This window comes from Zosterops lateralis (assembly GCF_965231275.1).
Source record: "Zosterops lateralis genome assembly, chromosome: 12".
Taxonomy (NCBI): Eukaryota; Metazoa; Chordata; class Aves; order Passeriformes; family Zosteropidae; genus Zosterops; species Zosterops lateralis.
Genome location: NC_139772.1, coordinates 19047375 through 19069411, shown reverse-complemented (window position 1 = coordinate 19069411; position 22037 = coordinate 19047375). Strand labels below are relative to the sequence as shown.

At 47.8% G+C, this 22037-nt stretch overlaps 1 protein-coding gene across 2 annotated transcripts in view; it reads right to left on the bottom strand.

Annotated features, from left to right (window-relative positions):
• Positions 1-22037, bottom strand: part of KCTD15 (potassium channel tetramerization domain containing 15) — a 47273-nt gene that overhangs the window by 5200 nt on the left and 20036 nt on the right. For both annotated transcript variants that reach the window (XM_083870076.1, XM_083870077.1), the window contains exons 3-4: positions 12969-13113; positions 5034-5339 (exon numbers count right to left, since the gene is read on the bottom strand). In XM_083870076.1, coding sequence (XP_083726202.1) covers positions 5034-5339; positions 12969-13113 — 451 coding nt within the window. The remainder of the gene's footprint in view (positions 1-5033; positions 5340-12968; positions 13114-22037) is intronic.

Here is a 22037-nt window from a genome sequence, read left to right as displayed (position 1 = left end):
TTAGTAATACATGGACAGTCTGAGAGAAAGGGGGGCTGAGAAGCTCTTCCTTGGCAGATGAAAATGTATTAGGAGTTCAAATGACACATCCACCAGACCTTTGAGACAATCACAGGGAGCAAAACATGGCAGGGACAGGATGCAGAGCCAGGATGTGGACAACAGGGAAATGTTCTGGCCCAAGAAAGAGGCTAATCTGTACTGCCCAAGTATGTATCTTCTCCTCCTCCTTAAAGAAAAGTTGGTGCAATTTAGATGCTTGAATTAAGAGAAGCCAGAGGCAACTTTAATTTCTGTGACTGTCACCCAGCACATTTCCCCAGGATATCCTGATCCTGGCACTGGGATCAGGCCATTTCTCACATGTGTGTGTTGGTATTTGGCTTCCCAGCAGAGCAGGACACACCAGGCTTTTCCCAGAGTCAGGTGAGGGCAGATGCCAGATCCACCCTGGGCAGATTACAATGCAGGACCCACTCAGGCTCTCCTGAGTCCTGGGCAGCAGCCTGGAGAGATGGTTGCTGTATTTACTGATAAATGTCATTCAGGAGCAGCAGCCTGTGCTGGTCTCCAAGAGCTCACCCAAAGTGTGGCTCTCATTGTGGCAGCACAAGGAGCAGGGAAGTGACCCCAGAGTTTAGTAAATTCCAGTCACAGCAGCACCAGCCCCGTGTGACACCCCTCTGCACCCACAGCAACCTGGACCAAGCCCTTTACAGATTTGTTCTTTGTCCTACAGAAGTGTCTCAGCAATGCATCCACCTCCAGACAGAGTCACCTGGTTCTTTCCTGGGCTTGGGTTCCAGAAGGAGCTTGGCGTGTGTTCAGTTTCACTGTGAGCACATCAGTGCCTACCACAGCACTGCCCTCACCCTCACACAGAGGCCACCCTGCATTTCTCAGTGCACCATTTCTTCTGCCTGAGTGTTGGCTTTGCCCTTCCCAGAAACACGATTTTGGAAGGACAGCTGTGTCCAAGGTGGTGTCGTAGTGCAATGCAAACCACGGCAGCAGCATTTGCTGGCTTTAATCCATTTGATCCCTCCTTAGGGGCTGCCTGTGTTATCCATCTGCATTTAATCCAGGGTTTGGCTTCTCAGGGGTAACTAAAACGTTTTACTCTTGCTCCCCTGGCTCAAAGGACGGGCAAAGGAAAGGCTGCTCCAGCAGAGCTTTGCCTAAGTCATGCCGAGTCTGCTGAAAATCAACTTGCCTGAGGAGCTCTGCCTGGCCCTGGGACACAGGGACTTAACATTCTCGGAAAGTCACATCTGCCAAATCTCCCTGACTTTTGCCCTGATTTTTACATACTCTACACTGCAAGAAAGTAGTAGAACTGAAAGATCAAAAAAAGCACACCAGAGTATGGAAGAAAAATGAAGTGGGAGAGAAGAAAAGAAGAGGCAGGAGAGTGGGTTAATGAAATACATTTAAGATAGAGAAAGAAAGCTTTCATCCCTCTTGTTTTCCCAGGCTGTATGTGGGGCAAAAAGGACAGAAATGGGGTGCAGTCTGTAGGACAATCTGTAGGACAAAAATGGGGTGCAGACACCAACACTGTTCCTCCTCAGAGAAGAAGGCAGGAGGAGTCTGAGACGGAGGGAGGAATAAGACATCAGCAGGCTGCTGTTTCACAGGCTGGAATATATTCTGCCTGTATTGTGATCACTGCTCCCAGCCGTGACAGGATGAAGATGAGAGACAACCCAGGCATGGGAAAGGAGGCTTCTCCCACTGAACTGGATAATGGAACAGAGGATTGACAGGTAAGATCTCTGAGAGAGATGGGACTTCAAAATCCTTGCTAAAAAGTTTTTTAAATCAATTTGCTTGTAAGACAAAACAAGCAGGGGGGTGCCCTTGGCTTGCCTCAGACCAAAGCTATGGAAAGCTGGATGTTAATACAGGATTCTTTTTCACTGAGGCTCTCTCTGCAAACACCCAGCCCAGATAGACATTACACCTCAGAGCACCATGCGCCGAACAAAGCGATTCATTTTTGCTCAGTACGTGCTGGAAGGACCAGACTGCAGGCTATAATCTGCTCTTAAAAACCTTGGCATCATCAATTTTCTCAGCAAGAAACACAACAGGCCAAATCCTGTAAACAATGCTGAGGATGTTTAAATACTGCAGTTTTAAGTGTCACTTGGGTGAGGCTGAGCTCAGGTCTAGGGGGAAAGGCTCCTTTCAGTGCTGCCGTGCAGGAGACTGACCAGCATTTGGAACATGGGCAGCTTTACATTCCATTCACAGAACCTGACTCTACACACATTATTTCTTCTCCAGGTAAGATACAGACAGGGGGAAGGCAGTGACTGTCTCTGCTACTTTGCTGAAAATCTCCAAAGAGGAAATGCCAAAACCTGAGCATCAGCTGTGACTCTCCCACGTACAGAGACACATGCACATTATTAAATAGAGGATTTGTGCTCAGATTTAATATATGCTGTCTTCCAGTATTCCAAGCACATCTGATTTTGTTGGAAGGTTTTCCAAATGGAAACCTGATCCTTCCACTTAGTGCACTTCGTTTGAATTTTGCAGAATATTAACAAATACATTCTTAATTATGAAGACTTAATGTTCAACATTCACAAGCATTGCAGAATTTTCTCTAAGGTAAATTCATGATTCCCACCAGAACCTATTGCAAGGAGCTGAAAAAACTTATACCTATATATAATTGCAAATGGGTGTAAAATTAAGAGTTACTGTATTTATTTTTTTTGCCTATTAGGTGTTGATGTTCTTTGTTTATATGCACAGTTCTTGATATAAAGCATGTAATGAAAATATTTTTCAAATACAGAAAAGAAAGTATAAATATTGCAATTGTGCTACCAAATACACTGAGCAGAGCACAGGGAGACAGAAGTAATGTATCACCTCAGCAAACAGCAAACAGGCTTCCTGTGTTGCTCTTTGGGAATCTTTGCAAGCAATTCTGCTCTTCCAAGCACTACCCACCTCCCTTAAGTCTGTGCATTTGCTTCACTGTACTTCCAACTTTTGAATTAATATGGTTTTGCCAAAAAAATCCTTGGAGGGGGAAGAGCAGTGCCTGTGTGCTGACCAGAGTTCATCAGAGCCAATGCTAATTAGCTGCTGATTACATCAACCTTTGGTCTCAGAAATGCATCATTTTCCAGAAAGTGTTTGAAAACACTTTCTATTAATTATATAGTAAAATTATGTAATTTAGTAAAATGATGTAATTTAACAGTATTACTTATACTGTAGACTCTTTGACAGAATTTTTTTCCACAACATGAACTTGCAAAGAGACCCTTTGATTCCGTCTGAATTTTGACTGAATTCAAAATACATTCAAATAATAACAGTAATTAGTGTTCAGCTTTTACTACACATGCAGCACATATATCCTATGAGCTACAGCACTGGATAAAGTAGAGCTGAGTGCTCAACCATGGGGGCACCAGAACTGTCCCAGGCACTGCTGGGCTGGTCAGTGCTCACTGTGACCCTTCATGGTTTCAGTTCCTCTGATTCCTTGTGTGATCTAATAGGGTCTCATGGACACCATGACACAAAAATGTTCCTCCCCAACCACTTACTGAACTAAACTGCTCCCTCTGCTCCCACCACAGCAAGGGAGACACCTCCCTGTCCCTCTGCCAGCAAACAGAGCTGCCTGACCACCCCCAGCCCTGGGCTTGGGGCAGCCCATACCAAACCCAACCCAAACCCTGCCAGACCCACCCCAAACCTTGCCAAGTGTGAAATTGGTAAGGACTGTGCAGAATTAACCACAGCCTGGTGAAGTTCAACCAAATACAGCACATGGGAGTTGTGGACCCACCCCCAGCCAAGCCCAGTGGGTCTGGGCTGGTTTCAGCCCCAGGGCTGTGAGTGCAGGGGAGTCACTGTTAACTCACCCACCTGTCCAGATCCAGTGACTGCAGCTCCCTGCAGATGTCCCCTGGCAGCCTGGGAGACACAGGCTGCCTGAGCCTGGTGTGTAACACCCACACAGGCACAGGAGCTCCAGGTTCTTGTCCTCCCGTGCTGCTGCACCTCCCTCCCCAGCCAGCCTGGCCCACAGACCAGCTCTTCTGTGGGTTTTTGCCCACTGGGGAGTTTATCCAGCCAGCCAGGATATTTCCCACAGCCCAGTTCACATCTGCAGCCACAGCCCATCTGCAGGGGATGGTAACTGGGGAAATACTCCCCTCTAGGTTGATTTCCCTTCCCACAACATGAGCATTTGCAGTGTACTCCAAAGGAATACACAGGAAAACCAAGAGCTCCATGTTAATTAAAGCCCAAGTGAAGGGTACCAAGGCTGGTTCCTCCCCACAGCCCCAGGACAGCCACACCAGCAGAGCTCTGGCTGCAGCCCTGGTGATCCCTGAGAAACAGCACTGCTGCCTAAACACAGACCACGTATTTATTCCTGCTGCCATCCACCTATCTGTCCAGTTATCTTCTTTTGTTTCATATGTTTAATTTTAAACCTAATGTCAAAACTCTGAGTATAAAATGAAATACATTTTTGTTTAAAATACTCTGGGCAATTTTTATAGAACATCCTTTTGAAAAAAAAAAAAAAAAGTGCAGAGATCAATTTTTTTAAGTCCATCCCGCAGGCACCATCATTTAATTATGAGTGAGACATAAATTATGCATTTACACATTGTTGCATTTTCTATAAAATGGTGTGGAGATTTTTTTTGTAGTTTTTGGAACTCTCCCTTTCTTCCTAGAGGCACTTCGGAGGGAAAAAAAAAACCGCCAAAGGCTATACATTGATGAAAAAAATTAGCATTTATCAGTATAACACCATTATGAGGCCAGCATGGCACTAACATACACAAAATCTAAATGTATTTTTCTGCTTAGACTTAGGAAAACCTGAAAGACTGTGATCTCACCAGGCAGAAAAATGTTTCCTCGCACTATAAGCACTGAAAGTAATTGGGCAGAAGCAAATAATTTGCATATAATTGAACAAGACATAGTAAAAAAGTACCCCAGCCAGGGAGGAGGCAGCAGGCAAGGCCATTCATTACCTGCACTGAGTTCAACCGGCAGTATCCATTCAAGGGAAACCTGATAACGTGGGTGGGGTCCTGGTTCCAGCCCGCGTTCACAGAGTTGCACATGACATCCCCGGTCTCTGGGAAGACCTCTTCTATCAAAGCCTTCTCCCCACTCAATGCAATTCTCTCCCCCAGATCTGGAGTCACTCTTACAACCAAGCAGTCACAAGGCTGGAAATGTTTCCTTTGTTCTTTCTCTTGTTTCCATCGCTCAAGTTCCTTAATCATTGGCTGCAGCTGGTAATACTTTGCTTCTTCATATAAAAGATTAAAGTCCTGGGAAAAAAAAAAAAAAAAAGAGAGGGAGAGAGAGAAACTAGAAATGCTTATAGTTCTCTTTTAAAAATGAGTATTGTTCCTGTTTGACCTACTTAGGCTTATGTATTGTCAGCAAGAGAGCAAAGGCAACAGGTACCCACGTCCTTACACCTCCACAGAAAACCACACGGTGCTGGTGTTGAATCTGTTTGAGCTGACTGAGAAGTTCCCATTACACTGAATTATGCTTTCATTTATTATCCCACAAGCTCAATGCCGGAAGGCTCTACTCTTGGATTAAGAAATCAGAATAGCTGGTTGCAATAAACAAAGCTTACTGATGTAAGAGAAGCTGTTCCAAGCCCTAATCTTCACTCGTGGCCTCGGATCCTTGTGATCCCAGAGCAGATCTCAGGCTCTGCTGTCGCCTCTCACACATGTTAGGAGATGGAGATGTCAGTTCAGCTTCACTTCTCACCTGTCTTTGCTGAGGCTGAAATTCAGCTACAGCAGCTGAGCTGCTCCCTGCACTTGATGACTATTCATGTATTTGAAGTGTTTGGAGCCTGGTAAATGACACGGAGGTAGTGACCATCCTGCTGGCTGGGAGCCAGCTCCGTGCTCCAATGGCTGAACAGAAGCTCTTCCCTGCCATTTGTCCATCACCTCACTTGGGCTTTGGGCAATTCAAATTCCCCATTTGCTCCAATTCCCAGTTCAGTGATTGTTTCATCAGATTCTGACAGATCTTCCCACCCCAGCTGAAATATGTGAGAGCACAGGGAGGCAAAGCTGTGAGCATCCCCAGACCCCAGGAGGCAGCTGAGCCCAGCAGAGGAGAGGGACAAGGACCCTAGGGCCACTTTGCTCCCCCAGCCTCCAGGGGAAGGGGAGCAACAAGAGCTCAGCCCCGGCTCCCCCCTGCACAGACCTGGCTTTGCTTTCCTGGCTCCTGCCCTTCTTTACACATGCAAATCCTGCACCACAGGTGCCTTTGTGGGGTGTGCTGGAGGTCAACACCTGGACAAAGGCCAGTTCTACACCAATGAAATGAAAAATAAAATGGAATGAAAAGAAGAATCAAGACTGAAACGACTGAAATTATTTGGGCTGGAAAGTATGATTTGACAAGAAGCAATCAAGAAATGGGCACCAAAATGACATGAAAAATGACGGGTGTGCTGCTGCTCCGGGACTCAGGGAGGAGGGGGAATCAAAGGCCAATGAACACGCAGCACAAAAAGGTGCGACTCTTCACAGTGGTTTGGAATTAACCTGTAAAATCTCCTGCTGCAGGGTATTAGTGAAGCAAAGCAGTTAGCTCTGCTCAGATTTGGCACCACAGACCCACCAGTAGTGGAGGTGCTCCTTCACCCCAGGGCTGCCTGCAGCCTGCAGACATATGAATATTCACAGTGACAGGGCAAGGTGATCGACTTACAAAAGGGACATCCAATCCTTTACATCTCTTTGATGTCTGCTAAGGTTGGGACAATGTGCACACGGCTGAGGGAGAAAAAAGGACTGGAGGATAAGAGGAGCAGAGAGGAAGAGGGATAAGAGCAAGTGGGAAGAAATGAGGGCAACCAACACTCTCACGGGACAGCTTGAAGATGGAAAACAACAGAAGATTAAAGAAGGAATCATGCAGAGAGAATGCTGCAAACAACCAACAACCGGGGCTGGGAAAGGCCAGGCACAGAGAGGAGGCTGCTGGCACTGCCTGCTCCCAGGTGTGACAGCAGCAGCCCCAAAGCCTTGTCCTCTGACGGCAGGTATGCTCACCCTTCCCCAAAGCCAGCACTCTCTGCTGAACCATGACCCCTTTGCTCTGTCCACCAGTGACACTCCCTGGGTACTGAACAGGGGATCAGTTTAAACCTACAGGAATCAGTGGCCTAAATTTAAAAAAAATAAAAAATAATAATAATAATTATATATATATATATATATATATATATCTGTGCAGGATATTGAATCAGCACAATCTACCACTTAAGTGTGTTCACTACAGAGGTGCTGAATGTCCACTTGGCATCTGCTGGTGCCCTGGATTGCATTTTCAAGCAAGGAAACATGCAATGCTAAGGAAAAATGTAACAGCATAGAGTGAACAGGAGCATCCAGTACTTTCTGAATGCAATGGAAAGTCATCTGCTGTTTTCAGCAGGTCCTGAAAAAACAGTTTTAGAGTATCTGGGTTCATGGACACTATAAAATAAGGTATTATTTTTAAAATCAATGAAGTGAATATGTGCTAAGAAAACTCAACAGTAAAACCTGGAAGAGATGGTACAGAGATAGAAAAAACAGCCCTTCATTTCTGAGAGCAGAGAGCAGTACAGTGCTCCTGAGGCTGGATGCAAAGCTCATTACATTAGAGTCTTTGACTGCCTTCACTGGCTTTGGACTAGGCTGACAGTACCCTGAATCACAGGACTTCTATGGTCCTGCACCCTCGGGCAGAACAGCAATGCCACAAACCAAGGAAAACCCAGATCACATCACCCCTACTTCACCCACAGCCAATTCAGCCCACCCCAACTGCAGCTTTTGAGTGACTCCTGCTAGCTGTCATTGGCCCTAAAATGAACAGGAAAATTTTACATTCTAATACCATTTTGTGAGAAGAGACCCTGCTTTCAAACAGAGCAGCTCTTCCAGTGCTACTCCCAGAATGACAGAGTCATACCTCAGGGGCTGTGCGGAAAGCAGGGCTGTGCTGAGCACCCCAACAGCTCTGTGGGACAAGGTGGGCACCTGCTACAACAGCCTGGGCTGAGTCTGAGGTTGGGGTTAGTCTCTAAATCACTCTCATGCCTGTGTCTATTCCACTCTTGGGCTCAGCACGAATATGGAAAGGGTTGTGCACGTGAAGAAGGGCCCTGTACACACCTGGGAACTGAGACGTGCTGGTGCCAAGAGGTGATGTCAGGGAATCAGGGCACCTACTGTAGCAGTGCCAATAAAGGGAGTTTGTTGTGCTGTAGCACAGCGACAAGTGGAGGGGATAAAGAAGTGTCTTCTGTAGGCAAGAGGAATTCACTGCTGTCCAGCAGTGACAGTGCTGGGAAGGGACACCTTGTGTGACCCCAGGGCACGGCTGCCCACAGCAAAGGCTGCCCTGCCCTGCTCTGCTCCTCTCAGGGGACATTTCTGCAGGGAAGGGCTGGGGCATCCTGAGGGAATCTGACTGATTAGGGAGGGAAGAGGATTTCACAAAGGCAGGAATGCAGAATGAGTGGCTCACAACATGGGGGTCTGGTTCTCTGAATCCTGTGTCATGGGCTCTGCATACCAAGCCCACAGTCTTTTCCTTCAGTTTTTTTTTTTTTTTTTTTGTTCAGAACTCTGTCTGTGACCAGACTGGGAGAGCCCAGCCCTGGACTATCTGCACTGAATGCTTAGGGTGCCCAGGTAATACTGGCATAGGTATTCCCACCCTGGCACTGTAGATATCAAATCCTACCCTGAAAATTTACTGAAGTTTAATATGAAATGTGTAAGTAGAAGAATTAAACCCACAAGAGGCTTCACCAGGGAGGTGCCACAGGAACTGCATGAAAACATTTCCATGCTGAGAGTTTCAGTAAGTTACCAGAGACAGATCCAGGTGAGGCACATCTCACTGCAGCAGGCAGGGAGCAGCCACAGTGGCCAAGGGCTCTGAGGGTCTCTTGAAACTCAGCCCCAGGGCACAGCTGCTGTCTCACACCAGCACTGACCCTGCCCATGGGCACCTGCACCCTGTCCCTCAGAGCCCCCAGCCTGGTGGCAGTGCAGTGTTGCTGAACAGCAGGCAGCACTCACAGCAGATTCTGTACAACATCCAGGAGTTCCTTGTCCTGCAGGATTAATGCATCTCCCATTTCTTATAAGCATTATTTCTCTGTGTTCCCAGCTCCCTAACAGCAGTACCAGAGCCAAGCACTATGATAGAGTGGAGCTGCTTCTGTTTAGCCTAGGAACACATTTTACTCCAAAGGTGATTCCCACCACCAGTGGCAGGCACAAGCAAGGTGCTGTCTGACTGAAAGGGGAGAGAGTACGGCCTTTAATTTTTCTGTAAAGTATACCAAAAAAAGCCTTTATAGCTACCATGAGCCTTCAACTTGCTGTGGCTGTTGCAGGAACTAGTGGGAAAGTTCTGCCAGGTCACCTGAAAAAAGGGAGCAGACAGGCAGGTGGGATGCGCACAGCCTTTCTCCAGCCACAGCTCCTGGCCTACATTTAGAGCTCATGGGAAACATAAACAGATCTTTCAAAGATGCAGCCTTTTGCCTTTCACAAAATAATTTTCTGCTTTTTGTTCAGTAGAAGAGCTTTTCTTTGTGGTGATCTCAAGTGGGCTAAATTCTGCAGTCACCTCTGACAAGGGTGACATCTTCCTGGAAAGGAGATGGGAGGTGTGACCTGCAGGCCAGTGGTGCTGCTGTTTCCCTGTCAGTGCCAATGGGCTGGGGCAGATCTGCCGCCCAGCCACAGCCAGCACAGACTGAGACCCTGTGTCCCACAGACCTGATGCTCTTCTCTCAGTACCAGACATCCTCTATTTTTGTACCTAATGCTGACTCCTGAACAGGCTGAAATGGTTCTTTCTGTCCATTTTTCACTTGTTATTCTTTATTACATGAAACAACAAACTGTCATCCTAACTCAGTGTTTCTTTTGTATTTTTAGTGCTGTGAAGATCTAACTCCTGGCTATGAAATAAAGTTGCTCACTTCTATGATGACAACTGCACCATTTCCTGAGGTCAGCTGGAGAAGACTTCAGATGCAAGCACACAAATCTTGTAACTGTATTAATAAATCAGAGTGGTGGCCTTGTCATTCTGGTGTTACAGGTGATCTGTGTAATCCACACAGAGCTCAGATGTCCTGTGTCTTTGTGTTCCTCTCCCTCTGAGAGGGAGTAACAATACACACACTGCCTTTGTCTGGTTTTGTTTGATGCTCTCTGAGCAGGGAGTGAGTCTCAAACAAGGAGGGACAACAGCTCCTGGGTCTGTGTGCAGTCAGGCACTGGCAGTGAAGGGACACCTGCTGCTCCTGGTGTCCTGGGGAAGCCTCTCTGAGGGCAGGGGAGATGGAGGCAGGAGAGTTTGGGCACCAGGGGAGGGAGGAGCAGGTCCTGTGGCAGCAGCCCTGCCCCAGCAGTGTGGCAGAGCTGTGTGCTGGCCCTGTGTTCCCTCCACACACAGACACTGACCCAGGGCAGGCACAGGGAGCTGGCACAGCCCCAGCCCAGGCACCATCACAGCCTGGTGTGGGCTGCCTGCAGAGCAGAACCCAAACACACACTCACTCCTCAGCACACTTCATGTGGCTCCAAATCCCCCAAACCCAGGGAAATTACAGGAACCATAGGAGTGCTACTTTCAGCAGGAAGACCTGGGAGACACTTTCAAGTCCTGGCTTAGTAGTAGCTGCAAGTGTAATTAATATTCACTGTAAACACACCACTCAGACTTGATAATAAAGAATCACTAGCCTCGGAACACACACAGAGCACTTTCTCTGCATTTCACTGTTAACTTAGGCTGAAAACAACACTGAAATAGCAAACACAATAATGCTGGTGTGGTACTAACATTCCAAACTTTCCAAAATAACCATCTGAGCAGCAATTCAAGTTGAAAAGCAACTTGGCTAAACCTCGAGGCTAATAAACTGCTTGATTAAATTAAGGGGTAAAAACTAATAAATATTCAAAACACTTGATAATGCTTTGTTTGACATAAAGAACATTTAATGCAAGTCTCACTGGAAAAGCTGTCAGGTTTTTTACCTTAAATAGAGTTTTGCATTTAGAAACACCAAGTGATTCCATTTGCTGCCTTTGATTATTGTCTTCTGTCACTTTAATCATGCTGGCAAAATTACACGATTTCTGTGAAGTTCAATCCGTTTACAGTGCAGTTTTAATGCAGCTTTACAGCACATTCTTCTACGCATTTTGATTTAGTTACTCCCTACCTGGCAGTGCTTTGCTTTGTTCTTGAGCCCTCATTAGCCTGGGGTTTGCTCTAAAGCTCTCCCAGGGAGGAACTAAATAAAATCCAGTTAACCCTGTGCAAAGGGCTGGTCTGGAGCAGTGGCCTGAGCCAGGACAGCACCAGCTCCCTGAGCCCCTCCTGCCCTGCCAGGGCTGGCTGCACAGACAAGTCCTGGGCATCCATCTCCCCTGCAGCCTCCAGCCAAGTCCTGCTGGCTCTGCTCTGAGCACCTCTGAAATCTGGATGCTGGTTGAGGCCATGACCAGCTCAAACCACCTCTTTCTTCTCTCCTACCCTCCCTTCTCACACCTTGTCCCACTGGATTGTCCAAAACACTGCTCCAAAGCATCTCTCCAGCACCTCTCCCGTTTTTCCATCTACCCCCTTCCCTTGATCCACCCTACGACCCCCAGGACTGGTCTGGTCTTCAGCTTCAATTCCATACACAGGTTTTCTCTCATTTCTCTGCAGTTTTCTCCCACTCAGCCCTCACTTCTCTGGCTCCCCCATCCCATGGGGCAGCCTCCCCAGCCCATCTGCCACTCACCAGTGCCCAGGACAGCCCTTCTGGGCTGGAGCTCAAACCTCCCAGACTGCCAAAACCTCCCCCGGCCTCAGGACAAGGTGTGAGCTGCAGACCTCCCCAGGTGGGTCAGATATGATTACCCTAACTCAGGTGAGTCTGCAGCATGAGCACCAGCTCTGCTCCAAAGCAAGAGCCACCAGCACAGCTCTGGACTCACTCAGTCACAACTGACCAAGGGATCTTGTGGCCCAGCCAGTACAACAAAGAGAAATGACATTTCAGAGAAAGCAGAAGCTTTCCTTCCTAGCAATGCTCTGCATCTTCTAACTGAGCAGATCCCCATCTGCCATCCCAATTTATTCATCGTTTCATCCTGGAGTAATTGCTTTTGCTTAATCTTGTCATCTACAGTTTGGACACTTTTGTCTTCTAATTTTCATACACAAGGGTGACAATGCTGAAGTTTTGTAAGTGCAAAGCCAAACAAACAAGGCTAAAAGGAAAACCTTTAAACAATCAGGGCCTGCAAAGAGACAACCAGCACCATGACTTCATATAGAGCATGTCCTGTTCCTTAAAAAGCCCTCAGTCAATTCCATCTCCCAAGAATATTTTGACATTAACTATGAGCAGATTACTTCCTGAAATCAAAGTATCTGCATTGGTTATGTCTAACACAAATCCTTATGGGCTTGTTTAAGGGTTTCTTTTTTATGCCAACAAGAAAAAAATTACACAGTTCAAGTCCTCTACGTATCAAATTTAAAACATTTCTTTCAGATTCTGAGCATTAAACCCTGCTAAGTGCAAGTTGCTGATGTTGCTTCTTAATTGTTGTTATACCCTGATAAATAAGCTAAAAATGTGAGAAAATACAATTAGTTTAGAAAACCTGATTTAGCCATAAGCTTCATAGTTTAACTTTTCTTGGTATCCATGACAACCATTGGTCCATTTATTAAATAATAACATCCCTGGTGTAATACACAAGTACTAAAAATCCTAACAAATAAACAGCAACATTTAGTTGAGTGTGTTTAGGTCAAGCACACAAACCAACCTGCACCAAAACAAATGACAGAAAGGGAGGAAAAAACAGATTGCAGACTACAGCTTTCCTTACCTTAAAGTCATCTGGGAGCAGTAGCTTAGATGTCCTTAGGAAGCTTAATATATATCTGAAAATTTCCCCATCTCGATCAATGAAATAATGCTGTTTTAAACTGTCCAAGACAATAGGCTCTGTGCCATTAAACAGACGACTTATCCTGAAACAAAAAGAAGAGAGAAAGAGATGGGCAAAAGAGGCAAAATCTCATTACACCCTTGGGGCCTAAGAACGACCAATTTAGGTGCATCAATTCAATGTGTATAACGTAATGCAGGCTCCTAATGAGGTGACAAACAGGCAGGAGGGCAGTGCTGGGTGAGGGGGCAGCGGGACAGGATCACTGGGGGCTGCCTCGGGCCAGGGCTGCCAGGCAGGCCCATGGCCCCACCAGGAAACTCCCTGGAGTGCTCACCCAGGGCTGGCAGGGTGATTCTGGTGAGAACAGAGTCCCTGGCTGTTACATGTCCCTGTCCACCACGTCCTGCTAATGGGACCGAGTGGTGACTTCAGAGATGGCTGCTGGCCACCAGCTTGCCTCCAGTCACTTGATCCAACCCCATCCAAGCCTTCCTGTGCTGAGGGAGAGGCTGCCCCCGCACTGATATGGGCTGCAAGGACCTGCCAATGTCCATCCAATGCAGAATATTTTGGAAAAACAGAAGCCAATGGCCCATGCAGCCCCTCCGGCATGGGCCAGAGTCACAGTGTCACCACAGCAGTCCTGGGGAGGAGCCTGGCAGGGGGAGAGCACCATGGCAAATCTTCTGTGAGAGAAAAGAACGGGAGCAAGACCTGTGAAACCTGGGGATCAGCTGATTATGGGACCGAAGGACCACATCAGCTACATCACTCCAGGTTTTCCCTCTCCCCAGGATCCTGCTCCAGGGAGAGCAAAGCAGGCATCTGCCTGGCTGCTGCTCCTGGAGCCTCTCCCTTCCAAATGCCTGGCTTCTCTCACAAGGCTTTGTCTTCCCATGAGAAATAACCCAGCTGAATATATGTTCTTGAAAGGGAAAACGCAGGAGACAGACAGCAACGACCTATTAAGTAATTGAGTCCATCTCTCTGACAGTGCAGCATTGTTCCCAACTGCACACTGTCTCGTCTTTCAAAGTCGAGTCTTAAATAATCCTGCCAGTGAGGACTCCATTTCCCAGAGAGACTATCCCACAGCTGGCTGGGTTTCACTATCGAGCTGCCCCTCAAATCGCCCATGAAATCTCCCCCGTGTCCCTCCTGAGGCCGGGGCAGGGCTTCTCCCTTCCCTGAAAAACAAGCTCATCAAACGTTGCCCCAGGCAATGTCCAGCACTGCTGAGGGATGTGCAGCCGCAGCCTCGCTGCTCCCTCCTCCCAGCACCACCAGCCCAGCCCGGGATTTCAGGGCCTGGGAGTGATCCCAGGGCCCAGGCAGGTGCAGGGAAGGGGCAGGTTTGCTGCCCCACTGCCCTGCTGGGGCTCCTGCACAGCTGTTTCTGGGCCCTGGCCCACAGCTGCACCTTGCTCTGATCTTCTGACTTGCTAACATAATTGTAAATTTATTAATGTGCCATTTATATCTAAATAAAATGTAGAAATACTAAATAAAACTGGACTTAGTAAGTTTCTACTGAATCTTACTAAAAACCCTCTCTGCCCTCTTAATTAAGGAAGCTCCAGGTTTTACTGCTGCTCTCATGCCCATGCCAGCATTCAGCTAGCCTGAGTTACTTGTGAGAATAACCAAGTGCTCTCCTAAACCCTAATTATAACATTTACTGTTTTCTCCAACCTCCAGCATTCCTGCCAGTATCAGAGAATACCATCCAGTTCATCTGGCAACATTTAATTTATATAATCACAAGGTTCGGTAAGACTCCTGTAATTCACTGTTTTCTTTTTTATTGTTATTTTACTTGCCCAAGACAGTTAAATATACTGCTTTGTACAGTGTTACATTTTATTCCAGGAACCAGACAGTTAATTTATTTCCTTTGGCAATGTGCTGTGCTGGGATACACTGAAAGCAGAGGAAGCACTGATAGCTTAAGGTTCAGTACATACATTTACTGAGTAAATTTGCATGGCTATTGGAAGTTTTGAGATCTTATATCTAAAGAAGCTGAGCTGTGGCTGAACCCTCCTCCCCTCTGCTGCCCTTTCTCTGTGCAGTCTGCAGAGCAAAGCTGCTCTGCACGGGCATGGGGGAAGGTTTGCCAACAACGACAGGGTGCACAGAAGACAGGGCACAAAATTTTAATGGGCCACTCTTTAATGTAGTAAAGCATTTTTTTAGTAATGAAAACAAAACATGAATTTTGAGGCTCCACTCTGTGGAGTGCCCTGAGCTGTATTTCTTCACCAGCAAAATTACTGCTGGGGAAAGAAACTCACAGAGTGTTGAAAGACTTAACTGCCACCCCAAAAAACAGAGTGATGAATAGTTTAAGGATTTATTTGACATTTTAGGGGGCTGCTATGTTCCAAGAACCAACTTCATTGCAGCATGCTGTAATGCTGCATGTGGAAAGTGCTCCCGCTCCTCCCGTCTTGCCAGTTTAAACCATACCTGGGAAAGTCCTTTGGAAAATGCAATGCTGTGAGAGCACGAAATGAACTCAAATGGCAGCTTCAAATGGGTGATTCCTGACAAGATTCCTCAGCATGTGTGCAGCTATGAAGAGGAGCACAGTGACCAGAGCAGCTCCATGCTCTGCACCAGGACATGGAGCTCTCTGGGATGGGTCTTTGGTGGAGCAGAGCACCAAAATGCACTCAGGCTGTCAGAGCTGGCAAGGCAGCAACATCAGGGGGAAAGGCAGGGTTTGCACTGTACAGACTTGTTGATGATCAATCAGAAATGAGGTACCAGCCTGGCTGGCAGCCTCAGGAAGCTGCTCCTTCCAGTGACCCGTGTGAGTTAAAAGTCACGGGGAGTTGCTGCAGCTCAGACTGGGCAGCAGTCACCCTGAAAAGGGTTGTTTTTGGGAGTGGTCATAGCAACCAGTACTGTACTGCTGGACAAATTAGTTAATGGCATTTTCAGGAGGCACTTGTTCATGGCACACAGGAATGATACTTGCAGTGATGCTTGTGAAGAGGCACAGGGAAAGGAAGACAAGGCAACAAGAGCTGCTCTGGGATCCTACAGCAAAGAGCGAGTCTGAACAATGAACACTCCTTCAGCATTCCCACCTTTCTGCAAGAGATGCTTCACTTTCTAATTTAGAAACACTTGTATAATCTGTGTCCAATATTTAATTTCCATACAGGGAGCAGACTGAGCCAGGATCAGCTCCAGCAGCTGCAAGCCTAAGGATGCCAAGAGTGTCTTTCCACTGCCTCCACTGCCCTGGCCAGGCCCTGCCGTGCTCACTCCATCTGCCCAGTGCACAGATCCTCCCACAGTTGCCTCTTCTTCCTCCTCAGTTGCTGCTGCCCTCTCAGCACTGTGCCCTTCTCACCTGCTTGGTCACAGCTCTGCAGTGCTGCCCAGCCCTCCAAGGCTCCCCGCCCTCAGCCACGGCTGCCACAGAGCCACCACGGGGCTGCTGTCCAGCCTGGCACCTCCAGCCTGGCTGGATGCACTTCTCTGCCTCTCCCAAGAGCCAGAACACAACCTGTTGATCCCATTCCTCCTGTTTCTTTGTGCTTCTGTTGTTTCTGCTAAAGGCTTTTACACTTTCAATAATGTTTTGCCAAAACGCCGAGGGGCGAGTTTCTAGCTTTGTACCAGTTTTACTATGGTATTAAGATCTTCTTTTATTAGATTAAAAACAAACAACAAAGACAGCCAGCCCACAAGGACAAGAGTGCCAGTAAATTCTTTTCTTAGTTTCTTGGGCAAGGAAAGAAGCCCTGTCCTGCCCACGAGTACCTACAGAAGGCTGCTGCCCACCCCTCTTATCCTGGTGATCAATTTTCCAGCCTGCAGGCACCTGCAGCACCTGTTGAGGCAAGAGCACAGAGGGGGCCTGCAGGGCAGTAACTCCAGCCCCTACAGCAGAGCTCAGGACACACCACCTCTTTCATCAATTCTCCCAACTCCATTTCAGAAGCAGACAGGACTTTGGTACCTCCAGCTCCCTCCAGAGCACCTCTGGTCTACCCAAAGATCATCACTGAGCAGAGCTGTGGGTCTGCACATCACACACAGTTCTTGGGAAGTTTCATGGCACTTTGGGACAGAAAAGTTTTTGGGGTGGGGCAGTTTACTCTCTGGCTTGGACCAGTTTAGCCATTTTCTTGACAGCTATATTTTTAACAGAAAATAGAAATTCTTTGCTAATAAATCTGGTTCCAGAGGTCTTAAGAAGAGCACTCAGTATTGTGGGACTTGTGAGACAACCAGCAACTGGGGCTGTGGCACCAGGAGGCCCTAAGGCCCCAGATCCCCGTGCTGTGGGGGCCACTGTGGTCCCCGTGCACTGCTCTGGCCAGTGCAGTGACACAACATAAGTAGAACTCTCTATCACAATATTGCACTAAAAGTATTAATTTAAGTAATTACATGATTAATATTTAACTGTTCAGTGATATTTTTGCCATTCATAATTTAGTTGTTTACATTTATTAAAAATTGATTTTGTAGACACTTTTCCTGCCCAATGTCAAACCAGCAGGGAACGCGCATTTCAGCAAACTGTCATTAAAATGTGTCTCTTTCCTTGTTTTATGGGAGGAGAGGGAAAGAAGGGAGAAATGCCTGTCTGTGGGCCCTGCAATCATGGTGGGTCTGTGCTGCACTGGGTGTCCCCCTGCTGACCCTGCCCCCTCCCTTTGCCCCCACAGCAAACACACAGCACAGTCAGCATGGGCTCTGCAGAGCTCCCTGTGCTCTACAGGGGCTGCCAGCTGGATTTGGCTTTTGGGCCTGGCTGTGGAGCTGGAGGAGGTGGCTGTGGGAAATGCCACAGAGAGGGAGAAGAGGGTTGTTCACAGGTGGGACACTGAGCATGACCTGAAACTGCCCTGCAGGACACGCCAGCAAAGCGTCCCCTGTGCATAAGCAGAGTCCAGTCATTGCTGCCGAGCAATGAACAGTGCTGCTTATCTCTGAAATACTTGCTCAAGGTGGATAGGACAGATACTGTTATCTGCTTGGAAGAGAAAAAATGCCACGAATTGGAGCAGAGGTGCTTGACAGGCCTTACACTGTGTCTGGCACTGCTGCTCACATAGCTGTGGCTGTCAGTCTGCTCTTTGTCCTGTCACAAAGCACACACTGCTGGGAAAGTCCTGTGGAAAGGCTCTGAAATGCCTGTGCCAGGAGCCAGCCCTCAGCTGGCACTGCACAGCCCAGCTGAAGCTGCACAGGCTGAGTGGGCAGTGGACAGTGCTGTCAGACCTTCTCAGTGGCGTTTTTCTCATTTCCATTATTTCTACAGAACTGTTTGGATTTGTGCAGGAGTTCCCAGCAAAGCAAACCATGATGGGGAAAGCACCTGCAGCTGCTTTCCCCAGGGAGGTACCTGAAAACACCCAGCCTGTCTGAAAAGCAGCCAGGCTGGCCAGAGGAGGACAGGGATAACCCAGCAGGCCTTCTGGCCTGGCATGAGTTATGGGAGAGGTGTGAAGGCAGTGTCTCTGCCAGGACACAAGCTCCCTCATGCCCTGCACAGCAAGGAACGTGGCTAGAAGTTGCATCTGGCTGCAGCAGATCCTCTGATCTGCCTCAGTTCAAAACTTCAGCTCCAATTGGTGTGCCAGTTGTACGGCTGTACCATACCTTCCCTCCCTGCTCCCTGAGATGTGATTTTAAGCCCTTCTGCAGCTGAGAGAAGAAAGCACTGAGGAGAGGCAGGGGCTGCAGCATGGTTGGTGCCCACCCAGCCTGGCTGTCCAGTGCTGCAGAAACCCTGTGAGGCTTTGCCCCTGCAGCTCTTCCACTTTAATCCAAGACATCTTCACCCCCTAAGACTGCTGCAGGCAGTGTGCCTGGCTTGGAGGCTGTTTGGGCTGGGGAGAATTTTAAGCACTTTTTGTTTGGACAGGGATGAGGAAAAACTGTGTGAGAGCCTGAGTATTAAAACTTTGGGTACCAACTGCTGCTGTGCAAACTACAACATCCAAGCAGCCCCTTGTGCCTGAAGGCACAGAGAGGTGCCCCAAAGGACTTTCTGGCAAAAGCAGGTTGGTACCAGATCAAGAACCAACCTCCAGTCCCAGGTGCAGTGGAGGCATCAAGGCTGTGGTGTCAGACAGGTCACCCACCACTCCCTGGGCTCAGGCCACCTTGAGCAGGGGCTCCTTCTCCTCAAACCCACACAACTGGGGCAAGCACCCACCTGCAGCAAGGCAGGCTCAGGTGCCACAGTCCTACAGGCACTGCCTGGCACCAGACCTGTCAATCCTGATGACACAAGTGAGCTACCACAGATGTTCAAACAAAACTGACCTTTGAAAACAAAACAGAGGTACTAAAGCCTCAATTTTTCACAAGAGCATCAAGCAGTACGGCCCAATCCCAGCAGAAGGGTGGGGGAGTGTACTGGGTTGGCATGGCCAAGGCTTGCTAGCAGAGGGGCTACAGGGGTGGCTTCTGTGAGAAGTGCCAGAAGTTTCCTCCATGCCCAGCAGAGCCAAACCCTGGCAGCTCCAAAGACAGATGGGTCACTCGCCAAGGCTGGGCCAATCAGAAAAGGTGGGAACACCTCTGTGGTAACAGATTTAAGAAGAAAAAAAAAAAGTGACTGCATAGCTGTAATTGTGGCCAGAGAAGAGCGAGGTGAGAACATGTGAGAGGAACAACTCTGCAGACACCAGGGTCAGTGGAGAAGGAGGGGCAGGAGATGCTCCAGACACAGAGCTGGGATTCCTCTGCAGACCCTGGTGAGACCATGGTGAGGCAGCTGTGCCCCTGCAGCCCCTGGGGACCCACAGGGGGTGGAGAGATCCACCCACAGCCCATGGGGACCCACAGGGGATGCAGAGATCCACCCACAGCCCATGGGGATCCACAGGGGGTGGAGAGATCCACCCACAGCCCCTGGGAATCCATGGGGGATGCAGAGATCCACCCACAGCCCCTGGGCAGGTGCCCAGGCTGGAGCAGATGATCCCTGGAGGGGTCTGTGATCCAGTAGGAGACCCAGTGGAGAGAAGGGCCCTCTCCCAGGCTGGAGCAGCCTGTCCTTGCAGGGCTGCACCCCAGGGCACAGTGACCCACAGAGCAGCACTTTGGGAGGGCTGTGTGCCCATGGGAGGACTCACACTGCAGCAGGTCACATAGAGCTGCTGCTTGTGAGATGGAGCCACATCTGAGAAGTTGCTGCAGAACTCTCCAGTGGGACGGACCCCACCACACTGCAGGGGAACAGCCCCTCTCCCTGAGCAGCAGGGGAAGCAGTGGGGGATGAACTGACCAAACCCCCATTCCCTGTCTCCCTGTGCCATCAGGGGAGGAGACAGACCTGGGAAGAAGGGTTTATTTTACTTCTCATTATCCTGCTCTGATTTTGTTAGAAATAAATCAAATTAATATCTCTAATTCCAGCCTGTTTTGCCTGTGATGGTATTTCCTGAGTGATCTCTCCCAGCCTTTAACTCATGAACCTTCATTATATTTTCTCTCCCGTGTCCAGCTGTGGAGGGCTGAGAGATGAGCTTTGGTGGTGCATGGAGTCCAGCCAGGGTCAACTCATCACGAGGTTGAGCTCACAAGGTTTATCCATCTCCAATTCATGCAACTTCCTGTTCCTGCCTCCCAGTGCTGATCCTGGAACGCCACAGGAGTTTCTGAGCCATATGCTCACTTTGCCTTGCTTCTGAAGGATATTACACTCATTAACTATTGAGCACCTGAAGGAACTGCAGGTTCCTATTAGATCTATTACCTAGATTTAATACTTCATATTTTGCTGTTCAGGCTACAATATCTATTTTTGTTACAGATCAGAGCTAGTCTATATAGTATCAACATGTATTTTTAAAAGTCAATAATCCATAAAGAACATTATAATCTACCATGCAGAATCATTCTTGGGAAGCTCCGGAAGGATTTTCTTTCTTCTTTCTATGCCACCACTTAAAAAAGCAAAATTAGGTATATAATGGATTTTGTAGTTAAAACAAAGCCATGGACAATTCTGTTTTCTGCTCCCTGTTACTATCAACTAAAGTCCACTGGAGCAACAGGTAATAAAATCCACTGAAGTGGAAATTACCTATTATTTTTGAAATACCACAAAGCATTCACAGTAAGGGAGAGAGATGCTTGTTGTTTATAGCCTATCTCCACATTTAAGACACTTTACCAGATGACTTTGATATATAATTTCCTGGAAATGTGTGTGTATTCATATTTTGATGCACTGCACTTAATTTGTAGAAACAGCATCAAGTTGAAATAAATTAGCAGGTAAGACAAGGAAGTGGAAACACTAATCCCAGGCAGGAAAGCCTGTGTCTTCTCCTGAATGAAAAAATTCTCTTGGTAGTCAAGAGCCACTCTGGCCCTGTAACCCTTCAGCCACACATCCCAACAGGGAGGAGGAGGAGGAGTGGTCAAACAATTACAGTGAGCAGAGCAAATACTAAGGGAATTGAGATTCTTGTAAGCTTTCCTTTCCAAGATTTTCATTCTCACCAGGTTCACAAGGTATTAACCCCAAACCCTTCACCTGCTGATGGGATCAGGCCCATCAGCACTGGTCACTTATCCCCAGTTTCTCAGCAGCCACTTTCTCCCTGTGGGTGACCAACAGGAGCAGAGCAGTGGAGGCAAGGACACAGCCCTTCATGAGACTGATGATTCCAGTGTGCCTTATTCAAGAGTTTGTCTGTTTTAGAGTGTTAACAGCTATTAAAATACTTCACTTAACAAACATGTCAAGGATGTTAATTGCTGTATCACAAATCCTTTAATTTCATTTGGCACATGCCTACATCCACAGGTAAGGGAAGCAGATACACACACAGAGGACAGAGACCTTTTGCCCCAGACACATCAGCATCCCAATCCCACCACGCCTCATCAGTGATGAAAAGCGTTTGCTGTACTCAAAAAGGGGGAAAAAAAGTAACTTTCAAATGCAGGTACAATGTGCATTTCTTCATTAGAAGTTCCCTCTCTGCCACTGATATGGCTTGTTCATCTTTTGCA